At 40.8% G+C, this 15,434-nt stretch overlaps 1 protein-coding gene across 2 annotated transcripts in view; it reads left to right on the top strand.

Moving 5' to 3' along the window:
* Positions 1 to 15,434, top strand: part of FBN2 (fibrillin 2) — a 181,319-nt gene that overhangs the window by 1,822 nt on the left and 164,063 nt on the right. For both annotated transcript variants that reach the window (XM_059834298.1, XM_059834300.1), the window contains exons 3-5: positions 2,838 to 2,936; positions 3,520 to 3,615; positions 6,044 to 6,139. In XM_059834298.1, coding sequence (XP_059690281.1) covers positions 2,838 to 2,936; positions 3,520 to 3,615; positions 6,044 to 6,139 — 291 coding nt within the window. The remainder of the gene's footprint in view (positions 1 to 2,837; positions 2,937 to 3,519; positions 3,616 to 6,043; positions 6,140 to 15,434) is intronic.

The following is a 15,434-nucleotide window of genomic DNA, read 5'->3' on the forward strand; positions in this document are numbered from 1 at the left end:
CTAATATTTCTTCCAACTGTGCCATGTATCGCTGATTTTCATCTAAGGTTGACCTAGCATTTTTAAGCAAAGCTTAAGGGTGCCATTCAGAGGAAGACGCTGGTATCAATACCAGTGTGGAATAAGAGGAGCTCCTCAAAATGCTCAGTTCACGTTTATAATCTCTTACAATATTGGCTTACTTAAGTGTAAACCTGAGTGTTTAAAATGGCTTTAGGCTGCCTAGTATGCCATTGATGGGTTTTTCCAATTCAGCTGTGTATCAGACAAGCTGGAATGAAATCAGGGAGAGAGAAGGATTGAGGTGCTTTCAGAAATCCTTATAAATTAGCCTTAAACGGTGTCTCTCAGTGCCTCTTAAAGACCTCGGTCTCAGGTCTTTCATATCCCGAATCATCTTTTCTTTACTATTAATTTATCTGCACAAAGGACATCTTTTAGCTCCTGTTTGCTGACAGGAGCTTAACTGCAGCTCTCTAACACGTTTGAAGGGTGAATGATTTTGCCAGACTGTCTGTAAGATCGGCTGTGACACTTGCCTATTTGTATTTTTGGTGAAGGTTTAAGAGCACAGATTTCTGTGCTCACATTGAACATTGGTCGAGATGATGGTCCCTCTAGCTAGAGCTGTTTAGCTAGGCAAAGCCTCCTGCACAGGATGACGGACAAGCTAGCAAAGTCCTTATTGGAGATGCGTGGATTGTAATTATTGCAGATTGTAACTGGTGATTTAACTGATGTAACTTCTATTTCATGAAGAGAGACCTATGAGGGGTGGTAGGTCAACAGGAAACCATTCTGACCTTGGAGTGTTTGCGGTTGATAATGTGATGATGGCTGTTGGCCGTCTGTGACATGTTCATGATTAAATGTGATCTTTTATCTAAAAAACAAAGGTCTGCTTGGGCTTGTTTTTTCTTTAAACAAAAAGAACTGTTCTGATGAAAGCGTATTTAGAATATGCTTTCAGCTATAGGGCTTTCCGTTGACAGAAAATGCTGTTATTATCCTAACAGATAATAAACTAACAAAATGGTCTAAGTGGAGACCTCGCTTAAGCAGGAGATGGAGCTATGTTGTACTGAACAGTGACATAAGGAAAACTGCCCTGTTCCCGGTGTTTGTCAAGTGCTCTAAATCCGAGTCCCATTTCTCACTTTTACGTCCGCTAATGGAAAAAGCGGTTCCTGTCAGTCACTGGTATGTCTCTCACGTGAACTAAATAGCGAAATCCCACTAACCCTTTCGTCTCTCATCGTGCCTTCCCATTTAGGGCATAGCGGTAGAGGAATTTAACGATAAACGTAGGTGGTGCACATGGCATCATATTGATGGCCAAAGAGTGGTGTCAGTGGACCACTAATGCGGCTTTTTCTACTCCTCGCTCATAAAGAAAACGTGGCCTTTATTGGCGTATGTCAGGGAGGACGCGGGTTTACAAAATCTGGTCTGGTTTGGTGATGTTCAGCATCAGTACAGAGCTGCTGATTTGGTGGAGAACGGGTAAAAGGGAGCATGTAAATTTCACAGGGGGCATATTTGAATTCCATACTGGGGCAAGGAAACAATTTGCTTTCTTATGGGAGTTGCGTCTCATTTATGCGTGTTTTTCTAAATCGGAAGTGGAGCACGAGCGTTCTGCGAAAGGTCTGATCTCTGCTTGCCTTTTTTTATGTCTATGGGCAGGTGTTTGGTTCTTTTTTCCTTTCCTCTTAATGTATAGAGGCAGGTTTTTTGAGGTAGTCAGTATGTTCTTGGCAAATTATCTACGGAGGTGTTGGTTGCTTTTGTAGTCCTTCAATGGAGATGTGCTGCCAGATTATTTGATTCTGTCAAAACCCCAGAGTTATTTACAAAGAAACTGTGATTCTTGTTTGGTTTTTTTGCTTTACAAGCTGCCTCCTGCACGAGATGTGTTTTTTTGAGGTCCTCCTGTGCCATACTGGCTCTTAATGGTTCAGGCTCTCTTTTGGTGCATTTGCTAATCCAGCAGATTATTTAGACGTGTTCATTTGGATCTCCTTTAGAATCTGGACTTAGCCTTTAGCTCTTCCGTGGTTCTGTTGTTGCTTTGTGCAATGGAGCTCCCTTGGCTGGTGAGTGAGAAGGGAAGGCACAACTTTGATGCATCAGGGGGTAGCACAACGGCATGCACGTTATGCACACATAATATGGTGTCGACAGGCTTCCCTGAGGTTTGTCTCAAGTGAGTTTCTAACTGACAACATGGAAGTATTTGAGGACGGAAAACTATATTTAGGGAAACTACACAAAATCTGCGAAGCCCAGCATTTGGACTGACTTCCCACCAAACAGCTTTGTGTAAAGGATGGATAATCTTAGGAAAAGAAGACCCTAAAGTGCCTCTAGAATAGCTATTATGAGAGAGAAACCATACCGTAAATTGGCGTTTGTGATCTATATTGTTTATAGTCATTCAAATCCTGGATTATGGTAAAGTTTTTTACAGGTCTTGTGCTCTGAAAGATATAATTTTAATAATTTTACATTACTTGTGTAATAGGCGGGTATTTCTAATTAGGGAAGGAGTTGCTTATCTGGATTCGGTGGTCAGACCGGTGTTTGCATATGCCATATTCAATTCTGTTTGTCTTTAAATTTGCCAGAGAGATACTGATTATACCAAAATTCAGTTTGCTTTATTTAACTTACCATTACTTTTGCCTGTATATTAACTGTCCCAACGAACTGAGCCTTCAAGTGTTGGTTTTGTTTTTTTCAAAAATAAGCTGTTAACATACTTTTAGCTTCTTTTCCTGTAGTGTGAGGCTAAGGTTACTGCTCATCGCTGTCTTTTTAATTGTGTTCTTCCTCAGCGATTTGTAGAAATAGCTGTGGTGATGGATTTTGTTCCCGTCCTAACATGTGCACTTGTGCGAGTGGACAAATATCACCTACTTGTGGATCGAAATCTAGTAAGCACTTGCTATATTTGCTTTCATTAGAGGTTTCCTTATAAGTCATTCTCTGTGAGTGTCAACTTAAAAGTAACTACTGTGTAAATGCTTTAAAAATAACGTGTCGTTACTGCATACAGGCATGTAACTTACACGTTGGTATACCTCTAGTTTTTGATAAAGTTTGATATACCGTGTGTGCATGTTTACTCGCTGTGGCAAATTGCAAAGAAGCATGTGTTAAGGAGATAAGCAAGTTTAAATATGAATGTGTGGGGTATTAACATTTTCATCGAGTCCATTTTCCTAAGAAATGAAGATTGTGCAGCGTCCAGGATAATTAAAAGGTCTCAGTTGCTAAATATAGTCATGGAAAACTCTAAAAAACCTCTTCATGGTTGCTTTTAAAGTAATGGCTGACTAACAGCTACAGCTTGGACAGCTTTGGTTACAAGAATACCTGAGTGTACACTTAAATACATAGCACCTATTGTATGAAGCTCACACCTACTTTCAGATGTCTCTGCTTTTATCCACATTTGCTTCCCAGTGTGGTATTTTTGCCTAACGCTGGTATCTCTCTGCCCGGGCTCCGCTGCAGTACAACAGTGCAGCATCAGGTGCATGAATGGCGGCACGTGCACGGACGACCGGTGCCAGTGCCAGAAGGGCTACGTTGGAACTTCCTGTGGCCAGTGTAAGTAACCACTCCATTGCATCTCAAATCACGTCCATGTAAGTCCTGCAAGTCAGCCTTCTTACTTTAGGTAGAGTAGGAAGATAAAAAAGGCAGTATGCTGACATACAATGAAGTGTCTATGAGAAATTTAATGCTGTTTAGGGGTATAGTGTTTAGCTGAAAGTCAATTCATTCGTGAACTTAATTGGTATTCTCTAAAGTTCAAATTAGGGATCGAATTCACCAAATAGTTTTGGAAAATCCTTTGGGAGCAGTAGCAGTATACATGCCACTCGCCTTTTCTTACCAGATGATCCCTAATTTTTCATTCGCTTTGATGAAGCTTCTCCGTCTGAGAGCAGCCTAACTGCTGGGTTAAAGCAGGTTTTTCTGTTTTGTACTTGACTAAGGAGATAGATTAAATACGGTTCAAGCTTTTGGATACCTTTTTGGTTTGGCAGTCAAGCTAGAAGGTCAGTTGTTTGCACAGCCCTACCTATCACAGTACCGTGTTTACAAGCTGTACAAATTTAGCGAACGATAAAAATCCCTAAAGGCTGCAGGGGAGAAGAAAGACTCAAAGTGTGTTCTGAGGCCAGCTGGCTACTAATTAGCTGAGAAATTAATTGCTGAAGGTGGTCTGAAGGAACTGGAGACAAACAAAAGGCAGCTATGCAAAGAACAGTTAGACTGAATAGTGTGGAAGCATGTGCTTTTGTCTTAGTCGTTTTTGCACGTGCTGGAGAGCAGTCTTGTTTTTTCTTTACTTCTACCTGGATAAAAGTCTCCAAAATTTTAGGTAATAATTGTAATCCTAACATGTGACCCTAGTCACAGTCAGATTTCATTTCAAGAGTTGCTGGCCCCTTCCTGCAAATTTTAAAGTGTTGGGTCAACACCTGAATGCTCTCAGATGGGGCGTATTTCCAGTGAATAAATGACAAGAGGATTGGATTTTCAAGCAGTGACTCTCAAGCAACCCAGACAATCTGAACAAACTGTGGAAACTGGTCTCAGTGTGTGGGATAGTTAAAATTCCAAGGAAGACGGAGCATTTGTCTTCTAGGCACAGTACAGAATGAATGTCCGGAAAATGTAAATATGTCTTTATTTCTTTTTACTAAAATGTAACTGTGTCTTAAATAGACTGAAGTTAATTGTCTCACTAAAGTGTCATTGTCCGTTAATTCAGTAACGTGACCCATGCAGAGAAGTATCTTCATTTTATGTGTAAGGTGAGCATTCTCAGGAAAAAGTAGTCCAGTTCTACAGTTTTTGATAAGAAGTAAGGCTTTATCATATTTCCACATGAGAGTATCTTTTATGTTCCCCATTGTGATATAGGAGGCATGTGTACGTTTTTTCCAGTTTGGAATATTTACCCTCTCTAAGGTTGCTGAGGTTCTTTTGCACTGGATACTCAAATATGTTACAAATGCCACCTTCAAACTGGGGAGACCTGCGTAGGAAGGCAGCCTAGAGACTTGTAGACCAAAATCTCGTTGCTGTTGTTCAGAGCCACTTAAAAACGGTGGAGCTGTCCTTTAGCGTGAAAGACTTCCATTTGGAACACGTGCTAATTCTGAACAAGGCTGTACGTCCTGGAAGCAATAAGCCAGGAAAGAGACAGAATTAGTTAAAGCACTCTTGTAACGGTATTTTTCAACCTCGCTGAAGAACTGTCTTCCTTTCCAATTGAGAAGATTTCAGTGCTCTAGCAGGAGGCTTTGCTCTTGATTCACACCGTTGATAAATAGCATGAGTGAGTGAGTGAGTGAGTGCTCCGAAGTCCCACAGGTGTAAAGTACCTTCTCTGTCTATATATACTGTGGATTTGTACCCCCAAAAGATCATTTTCTTTCTTGTTGGGATCTTCTAGGAAACACAGTTTTCGAAGGTACTTAGAGATGAGTTAAACCGGTAATTTTTTTCCCTTGACCTAAACATCACTTCTTCTGCCAGCAGTATCAACTCTGAGAGCTGAACTATCTGTCTCTCGGACTCCCCGAGCCTCCCTTCTTGAAAGGTTTGTTGCTGTTGTGACTGAATAGCACAGCCTAGAAAAGCTCAAAATTGTTGAGTTTTTATCTGCTAACTTTGGTGATGGATAGAAGTTGTTACGATTAGTGAGTAGAGCTGCACAACTGTTTAAAAATGTCCTTAAGTTAAACATCTGCTAAGAATCTGTGCTGCATATGATTAATTAAAGATCTGCTTGCAATTAGCATTAAAGAGGTGCTAATGAAATGTGGGCTAATGGATTTGACTTGAACAATCATTATTGTTGGTGGTGATGGCTAGGAAGGAGATCAGTTTGGTCTTCAGGTCCAGACAGACTTAGAGCAGTTGAGAGTAAAAAAAATTACTTTTGAATGCTGCATATGGTAATCTGTGAAATATCGTTACTATAACATCTAAAACATTTTTTTTTTTTTGTTAATTAAAGCTGTCTGTGAAAATGGCTGCCAGAATGGAGGACGGTGTATTGGACCTAATCGCTGTGCATGTGTCTACGGATTTACTGGCCCTCAGTGTGAACGAGGTAAAAGAAAGAAATAAGGAAGGAAATTATGAGCAGTTACATGCCACAATACAGTATGTACATATTCTATGCTGTATATTTTCTGACTGAGCCAGTAAGCTTCCAGTAAACCATTTATTATTTGTAATTTTAGGAGGTGTCTTCCTTCTTATAGTTTGGTCGCCACATTTCAGCTTGGCAGGTACAAAGCTGTCACAATTGGTAGGAATTTGAGCTACTTGAGGCTGTTTATTTTGTTCATATAATAGTTGAAAGATGAGCGGTCTTTTGCTCTCAGCTACGTGAAATAATGTTACAGTAAAATTGCTGATGGTGTTGGAACTGCATAAGTGTACCTAATGGAAAGATTGTTTTTCTGTATAACAGCTCTTGCATAAGAGGAACTTGGGAAGTTACTTGCTCTGGATAGTTCTATCCTACAGAAGCAAGTCAGAGGTCAGAGATAGAGCAAAAAAGTAATCGATTAGCGTAATACTGAGATCAGTTCCTAAAACCATTCTTACAGCGCTTTCATCAATTGGGGACTAAACTAGGCTTTTATTTTAAAATTTTATGGAGGAATCCCTCAGCTGCCTTTTATGGGCTTAGAGATACTGACAAAGTCAGTTTTAATGATGCTGAAGAAAACATTTTTAGTGTTACACTATGCGATTAGCACACAAATAATGAAGGCACTACTCCATATATAGTGACGTCGAATAAACCTGCTGCCACTCTCAGAAATCTATACTTCTTGCTTCTTAATAAATCAGAGCAGTGTTTGTATTTTGAAACCAAGACTATGGAAATGCAGTAACGTAGAACTGCTCAACATTAGATATAACTGTAGAGCATATTCTGTGTGCATCAAACTGACAAGTATAACCCAAATTACTGTCTATTTAGAATGGATTTTTAATGCGCGCTTATCAAAACAGTAACGTTGTACATCCTTTAACAGGAAGTTTTCAGGAATAGTCAAAGATGATGCTGAAGAGCTTAGCAGAAGTATTGTCTTTCTCCAAGTTGGTGTGTTGGTGAATCCGTGTCCTCATCATAGTGTGACATGCTGAATACTAGTGTGCATTGTTACCTTACTCCTTTAAAATATTCAAAAGGTTGTCAATACTAAAAAGGGGGGTGGGATAATTTGCATTAGTGGAAAACAGATGGTCACATTCTTAATTCCCATTGCCAGGGGATGAGACAGCCACTCGGGGCCGAAGTAGACTTCTTAGGTGATGGATGAAATCACCCACTGCCCGCCCGTTGTCCTCGGCACCAGTGACCTCAGGGTTGAAAGCAGTGGTGATATTTGCCCTTGGTAAACCCATGCTGGCTGCTCCCAAACACCTTCTTGTCATTCATGTGTTTAGAAATGGCTTCTGAAGGGAATCCTGTGGAATTCTCTGTTTCAAATTCAGCTCTGAAGTCCTCAAAGCTGTATATAAATTGTGAAAAGACCTTGCACCATTTTTTGACATTTCTTGGCTGTGAAATGGAAATAATTTCCATGGAGAGGAAGGAAATAACTAAACCAAACAGTGAAAAAGCAGGAGTTTCTATTTGCTACTCCAGGCTGTTTTGTATACCCACTAGATGTCACAAGCAGGAGAGGAGTGTGAAGGATGAATTTTGTTTCTTTGTCCCTAATTGCTTGTCGCTTTCATTCTTAAAACCCGATGTACAGACATTTGTTCATCGCTGTTGGTTTAGGTTTTTGTTGTTACGTGTTAGTTTGGGCCCATTCTCTGTAGTTGCTTCTTATGAACCAAGCTCAAGGACTCCAGTCTTTTATATTTTGGTTAGTGGGGAAATAGGAAGCATGACTCTGTTAAAAACTCTGTAATATTTACAGCCGTTTTCAGAAATACGTCTTTGTAGCAGGTACACCTGCCTTCTAGCTAAAATAAAGAGGCTACCAAGTCTGTCAGTTTAAGATGGATTTTCAAGGGATGGGACAATGTTAGGTTGCTTTATAGTTTGAGCCTTAGTTCAGATGTAGCTTACGTTTGTCCAAATTCAACAGTCTAAGCTAAGATGGGTAACAGTTGTAGTTGAACCGTAAGATGATAAAATCGTAATCTTGCAAATTTCTTTCTTTGTTTTTTTTTTAATTGATTGCATTCAGATATTTTTTGATTCATTGCCAGACAACTTGGTAAGCTTGCTTTTTGTCCCACATAGAAGCAATCGCTCCTGGTTAAGGTTTGCTTCTGGTCTCCGACTAGATTGGGGACTGTGGAATCGTGTTAATAGGGATGACAGACTCCAGCTGGGATGATGGCTCAGAGTTTTTAATAACGATGCTTATCCTTGAAATAGGTTGACTTGTTTAAAAGATTGTAGTACGTACGGCTGTCGTAACTTAACTTTTGTGGCGATGAAAGCAGTGAAGTTTGCTTTCTTACGATTCAATGTGAAACTTGAAGCTGCAGAATTCAAGCCACGTGAAGGAATTAAACACCAGTATTTTGGCATCCATATTTCTTAGGTGTCCTTGAAAGTCTCAGCCTTTCAATTCTATGTGTAGAATGCTATTGTTATACGAGATTTCAGCTACATTACATGGTTATTTGGAAATGGAATTACTATAATGAAGAAGTTTCCATTTCCTTACTTGAAACTGGAGGTAGTAAGCCAAATTGCTTCTGTCACCGAAATAGAACATATATGTAATATATATAATTTGCATATCTAATCTAATGTAATATGCTTTTACAACAGTGGAGAGGGCTAAGTAAAACTTCACCTAGTCTCTGATCTTGGTGTTGCCTAGACTTTCTCATACTAAAAAAAAGAAGTTGTTACTAATTTATTGTACTATTATTTAATGAAAGAGAGGTGACTCCTCTAGTGTATCTTGGTAATGACTATAAAAAGTCCCTGATATAGTAACTGTAAATGTTAATTTTTTTATGCTTTACTTGAGCTGGAGTATATGAAAAAACTGTAAAAGCGTAATTTGTAACTGACGCTTTTAACCTCCTAAGAAGCGTATGCTTTCAAACAAAATGCAAAAGGCAATGACTTCTTCATCTGTTGGTTGCAATACTTGCCTGTAGTACTTTACAGTAAGAGATGCCTCTGTAGTTTAATTTTAAACTGAGTCTAGCAACAGTTTGTAACTCTTTAACTAAAATTTTAGAGTTTAAGGTTACGTGAACTTCCCTTGCAAATCACATCAGAGTTACAAGAGATTGTGCTTTGCCATTTTTTTACATCACTGTGTTTTAAACGCATACTTTTTTGTGTTCTGTAAATTAAGTTCATTCAAATTAGGTATTTTCTTCCTAATATAGAATGTATGTAGCTTTCCTTCAGGCCTCCCAGTCTCAGCTATATGATAAACCGTGACTGCTTGTTCAGCTCTCTGGGCTCCGAGCAGACTAATTTCCAGGCTGGAGACAGGAGGCTGAGCAGTAACTAATGACTGGCATGATTACAGCATTTAACTTGAGACTTGCTGCTGGTTTAACAAGAAGGCAGAACCTGTTTGGGAGCTCGTGCTTTACTCTCTCTGATACACATAAGGACCTTTTACGTTTCCTGTCAAAGTCTGTTCTTTTGGTCAGCTTCTTGTCTTTTGATTTGTGAACACAAGATTCAAGCATTCGATTTTGTCTGTTTTGTTGTGGTTTTTTTTTTTTCTTTTAAGAAAAAAACAGATGTTGAAATTTTGCTGTTGAATTTTTCCCAGTGAAAAATAATTGAAAAAAACCCCGAATTGATTAAGAGGCCTCATCCTCAGTTGTACGCATAAGAGCTGTTTTTTCTAGCACGGCCAGTTCCTTTGGTTTCTCAAGACTGGGCAAATGATACTTGTATTACTGCACATGGCCTGTGCATTTTTTTAATTGATGGTCTGTAGAGGTATGAAGCTGTGGAAAAGCAATGATGTTTTCTTCCTTCTTTGTCATGGGTGAAATTGAGGAAGAAGCAGTGGGAAAGGAGAATCCTGTCACTGACCCAAGGTTGCCTTCATCCCATGTAGTGAGAGAAAGAACAGTACTCGTTTACTCTGTGCCTGAGTGGCTTATGGGAAGCAAAAGGCTTTGGACTGAGTAGAAGTGCATAGCTTGGGAAGAATATCCTTTTGAAGAGGAGAGAGGATTTCAGAGAAAGCTATCAAGCTTGGGCAGGTGAGAAAAGAGGAAGAATGAAGATACATAATAGTTGAATATAGCGTGAGAACTTCTGAAAGGGGGGAGGTTTTCAGTTGTTCTCGGGAGAATTCCTGCTAATGAGTCTTAGCCCAATGTGTTTGTTGCACCTGGTATTCCCAGTGCCAGTGTCTGGGCACTTTAGCTGACTGTCTGAATTTTGGAATTTCTGTCTGTCCAGGGAGTTGAGAGCCCATGCCTCATGACAGATGCAGTAAATGGGTGATCGGGGCAGCTGCCTCCCGCCAGGTTCTTACCGGGTTAATAGGGAAGACGCTGCATAGATGCAGCCAGGTCATCAGTGGAAACCCTCCTCTGTGCAAGGCAGCAATTTTTATGTGAGGTGTGCAATGCCTCCAAGAACTTGGCCCATGCAATTGCAGATGCCTAGGAGGGGCAGACACAGAGCAAGTGAAGTGTCCGTGGGGCTGGAGAACAGGATGTTGCAGAGGATAGTGAAAAAGATTTGGGGCAGAGGATGTAACTGAAACAGAGGTTCGTTTTGGGGGTAGGAGAGAATACATCTAATGTTCTATTTGAGATCAGTGACTTTCACCTGACCCTCCCTGATAGGAAGATAATCAGTGATGATCCTGTGTCTAAGGACAATAGAAGAAAAAGGGAAAAAAAGAGGAAAAAATAAAAAAAGGTTTTCTTCAAGCTGGGAAGAGGATGAAGCGGCTAATCAACAGCACAGAGAAAGGGGTAGGCAGAAGCAAAAAGCATTCTCAGTGAAAGTGTTAACAGTATATAGTAACTGAGGCAAAAGAGGAAAGAGTAAATACAACAGCACTGCAGTGGAGCTGTACTGAAGAAACCGATTGGCACTTAAAAGTTATAAAGATATTTTGGGATAATACATATGAATAAATGTAAGCTTATATAGCAAACTGACCCAATTCTATATAGGACTCAATACTTCTCAAATATATTTTTATTATAAAGAAACCATACATAAATTCACATGTAGTCTGTAGTGCTGCTGAAGATGCTTGTGTGTGCTTAAGTGACAGTGATAAGGTGTAAATGAAGCAAGGAGGGAATGAAATTCTTTAAGAAACTACTTTTTCTTCTGACAGGTACTTGAAAGATGTTTCAACTTTACACAGCTTTTCCGTATCTGTTGATGGGAGCAGTACCATGAGAAGAGGAAGTGAAGGCTTTTTTGGGATGTATTCAGATCTTGTATATTTGGTCTTACCCCTGTAATCTCACAAACTGCATAGCTTCTTGCCACGCAGAGGCTATGGCAGGTTACATTCAAGAGGTTTCCTGCCTGCCAGCCGTGGCATGCCGCTGCATGAGCGGCTATAAAAGGACCTGTACTTTTTCCCAAGTTGCTTGGTTTATTTTAGCTGTCCCCCAATGATTGTAGACTTTGTTCAGGTGCTTAACAGCAAAAATGCTCTTTTGATCAATGAGCTCTTCTCTTTTTGTAGGAGTTGTGGGAATGTAGGTTCTTAATTTTGCAGGGTTTTGCTTTCTAGTGGCTACTCTTAGCCTGAACTGAAATAGAGGTTCTTTATGTGGGATAGGATGTGTGTGTGTGTATGCGTAAGCAGGTCCCCGCTCTGAAGAGCTAATGGGACAAAGGAACCATTATTCCTCTCTTCCCTGCCCCCAAGACAGGCTGAGGCGCACGAGGTTGTGACTTGTTGAAGGCTGAGCAGGGAAGCTTCAGCAGCCTTCGCAATCCACCAAACATCCTGAGTTTCAGTCTGAGCTTTTAACTAGGGGGGTCATCCTGCCTGTTTTGTTAAGGTGGTTGTCGTGGTTTAGTCCCAGCCGGCAACTAAGCACCACACAGCCGCTCACTCACTCCCCCCGGGTGGGATGGGGGAGAGAACAGGAAAAGTAAAAGCGAGAAAGCTTGTGGGTTGAGATAAGAACAGTTTAATAAGTGAAATGAAATGAAATAAAATAATAATGATAATAATAATAAAAATTGTAATGAAAAGGAAAAGAACAACAACAAACAAGAAAGGCAAGTGATGCAAATGAAAACAATTGCTCCCCACCCTCCGAGCGATGCCCAGCCCAAGCAGCGGTTGCCCGGCCAGCTTTCCCCCGAGTTTATATGCTGAGCATGACACCATATGGTCTGGAATATCCCTTTTGTCAGTCGGGGTCAGCTGTCCCGACGGTGTCCCTTCCCAACTTCTTGTGCACCCCCAGCCTGCTCGCTGGTGGGGTGGTGTGAGAAGCAGAAAAGGCCCTGACTCTGTGTGAGCACTGCTCAGCAGTAACTAAAACATCCCTGTGGATCAACACTGTTTTCAGCACAAATCCAAAACATGGCCCCATACCAGCTACTATGAAGAAAATTAACCTACCCCAGCCAAAACCAGCACAGTACTGTAAGACTGTTGAATTTTGCACGCTCTAGGAGTGAGTATAAATGAACATGCAGGGCATTTGAGGAGAAGACAGGAAGAAAAGGAAGGCAAGAACAGTAAATGAAAAAGAATTACTAAATGCTGCTCTCAAATATCAGCCAGCATTCTCCTTCTCTTCTTGCCAGAGGGCCATGTGTCCTGGTGTCTTCTTTTTTCCTTCAGTAAGTGGAACACTTACCTGCTAAACACCAGTTTAAGTCATTTTCAGTCTGCTTTTAGCCATTGGGAAGCGGAGCATATGGTCTTGAGATATTTTCTGCAAGTTTGTGAAGGAGTCATTCAGGGCCTGCTGAGTGAAGAAAAAGAAATACTAGTTCACTGTAGCATACTCTAACTACATGCTCCAGTTCACGGGGGGTGTTCGTCACCACTGGGGTAAACGCAAGAGTTACATCATCAACTCGAAGTCTAACTGAACTGAAATCAGCTAAGTTGAATCCATTTAACTAAAAATAAGTTAGCAGTGGTTTCAAGCTCTACAAAATGTGAATTTACCTCAAATTTTCAATTTTCACCATGCTTTCCTACCTACTTTACTTTCTAAATTTTCTGCTAGAAGAAGCTTCTGTCAGCTTCTTCCACACACAGTGGAAAGTTGATTAGAAGCAAAATGCCACAGTGGCGGTATAATTTTAAAAAAAGCTTCAGTTTAAAATAAAAAAGCACACCTCTAATTTCTCTTGGACGTAGCAAGAGATAGCAATTGCAAATACCTGCAGCAGTAAGAGGTAAAATTTTACCTGACAGGCAATTTCCTGATTCAGGAAAATAGGTCAGATTGTCTGTGTTAGAAGCAGCTGCTCGTTGTTTCTGGTGTTTGTTTGCGACTCGAGGTGTCATCAGATGTTTATAACACATACAGTTAAGTGCAGTCCCTGCCCAGAGAACTCCTTTTCCTTTTACAGGTTCAGACCTGTAGATATTTGCATACATCGGGTTCTGAGGGACTACAGTAGTTCTGAAGGGCAGATTGAGAAAGCTGCTTTCATGCTCTTAGATACCAACAGCTACTAGGATTGCAGGACTCTGGCACTACATTACCTGGCTTTGCCATCCATCGTTATCTCCAATAACAAGGTTTTCAGACTTCCCTTCCCTCGCCTTTCACAAGCTGACAAATAACTATCTAAAGCATTAAAAACCCCACAAGATGTCTGCGGAGTAGATGTATATTTGTTGTTAGCAGGTATCTGGAAACTTCTCTCTTCTAGCTGTTCCAAAGATTTAACATTTTGCAATGTAAACAAAGACATGCATAATGCTGAACGTGCCGCTGGCAGTAATGACTAAGACAGTAGTGTAATCCCAGCCAGTGTCTTTCTCTTGCTTCCCTCTTTTCCTTTCTTTGGGTACTTCAGGATGTGATGATGAGTATTCCCTCCCTCTTGCCCGCTTGTCCTCTGGTTGCATTATCATAGTCAGTCTGTCAGATAAGTACCCAGCAATGGGTACAGCAAACAAAGTCACTTTATGCTAGAATGCTAATAATATATAGCATATACTCATAAGTTACTTGAATAACTCTCACAATGAGCTTAACACACGTTGTCTCTGAACGCAGAGGACCAAAGCTGCTTATGCTGGTTTGGACAGAAAAGGGTCATGGTAGCAGACTCCGTGAGTCTGAAGCTACAGTTCGCAGGTGCAACCGCAGCACAATCGCTCCGGTAAGAGCTGAAGTCCACGTCCGGGATCGAAGCACCGGTGTACAAATCAACTGAAGAAAGACCGTCTCTGGTCTGGAGAGTTCCTGGGGGCTGTTACTACAAATGAGAAGAGGGAAGGATGCTTAAACTGAACGTGGGCCTTCACGGGAAGCCAACAATAGTAGGGAACCGTACCTTTTAAAAGGGTATGGTGTGACTGGAGAGTCGGTTCCTCCCTTTCCTTTTGTGGAGAAATCCAGTCTTGCAGGAAGCAGGTAGCTATGGGCATCCATACTTCTGAGGGACTTCTGAAGAGCACGATTTATCAGAAGTAGCCTCTGCCCACCTCCCAGTTCTAAGAGCCCTAAGAAACTATCTTGAGGCGCGTAGAGCAGTTACAGGTTCCTCCGGAGCTGAAACCAGGGAGGAAATACAAGGAAAAAACACCGAAATGCGAATGACACGCTCTTTCTCTCCACCAACAGTAAGCACCAGTGAAAGAAAAAGATAAAAATCCTTCAGTGAAGCAGCCTTGTTACTTTTTACTGTCGCTGGTTTTGAAGCACTTGAAATCTTTAATACTATTCCGTTAGTTCAGGCGTACGACAGGTATCAAAGTGTTACAAATGTGAGGTTATTGTACTTCGTGTTAGAAATAAAAGCAGAAATTTTATGCCTTTAAATTAGGTCTACAAAGGAAGATGTAAATATAGATTTGAATAACCTCTTCCAAGGACTTGAGAAAAATGGAGCTCTCTTGCCACTCAGGCACAGGGAAAGCTTCTTTGCTTCAAGGCAGGGTTTAAAAGGGATGCACTGTAGCTGCCCTGCTCCAAACTGTGACATGAAAGAAAGAACTAGCAGAGTTGTTACCTCTTTGCCATCAGCACAGAGTATATATTTTCTTCATACATAAGTATTTAAAATCTGTATTTGAAAACTGGTGTTCTCTATTACCTACCGGAGGAACAAGTCCAGGAGAGCATAAAATATTGGGGTTTAGTGTGTCAGGTAGGACTTAGACTGGGTTACACATTGAGAGATTGTTCACTGAAAAGTAAAACAAGGTTCTGATAATGCAGAGCAATGGACCAAAATCACGACTGGGGAA

The sequence above is a fragment of the Gavia stellata genome, chromosome Z (genome assembly GCF_030936135.1).
Source record: "Gavia stellata isolate bGavSte3 chromosome Z, bGavSte3.hap2, whole genome shotgun sequence".
Classification (NCBI taxonomy): domain Eukaryota; kingdom Metazoa; phylum Chordata; class Aves; order Gaviiformes; family Gaviidae; genus Gavia; species Gavia stellata.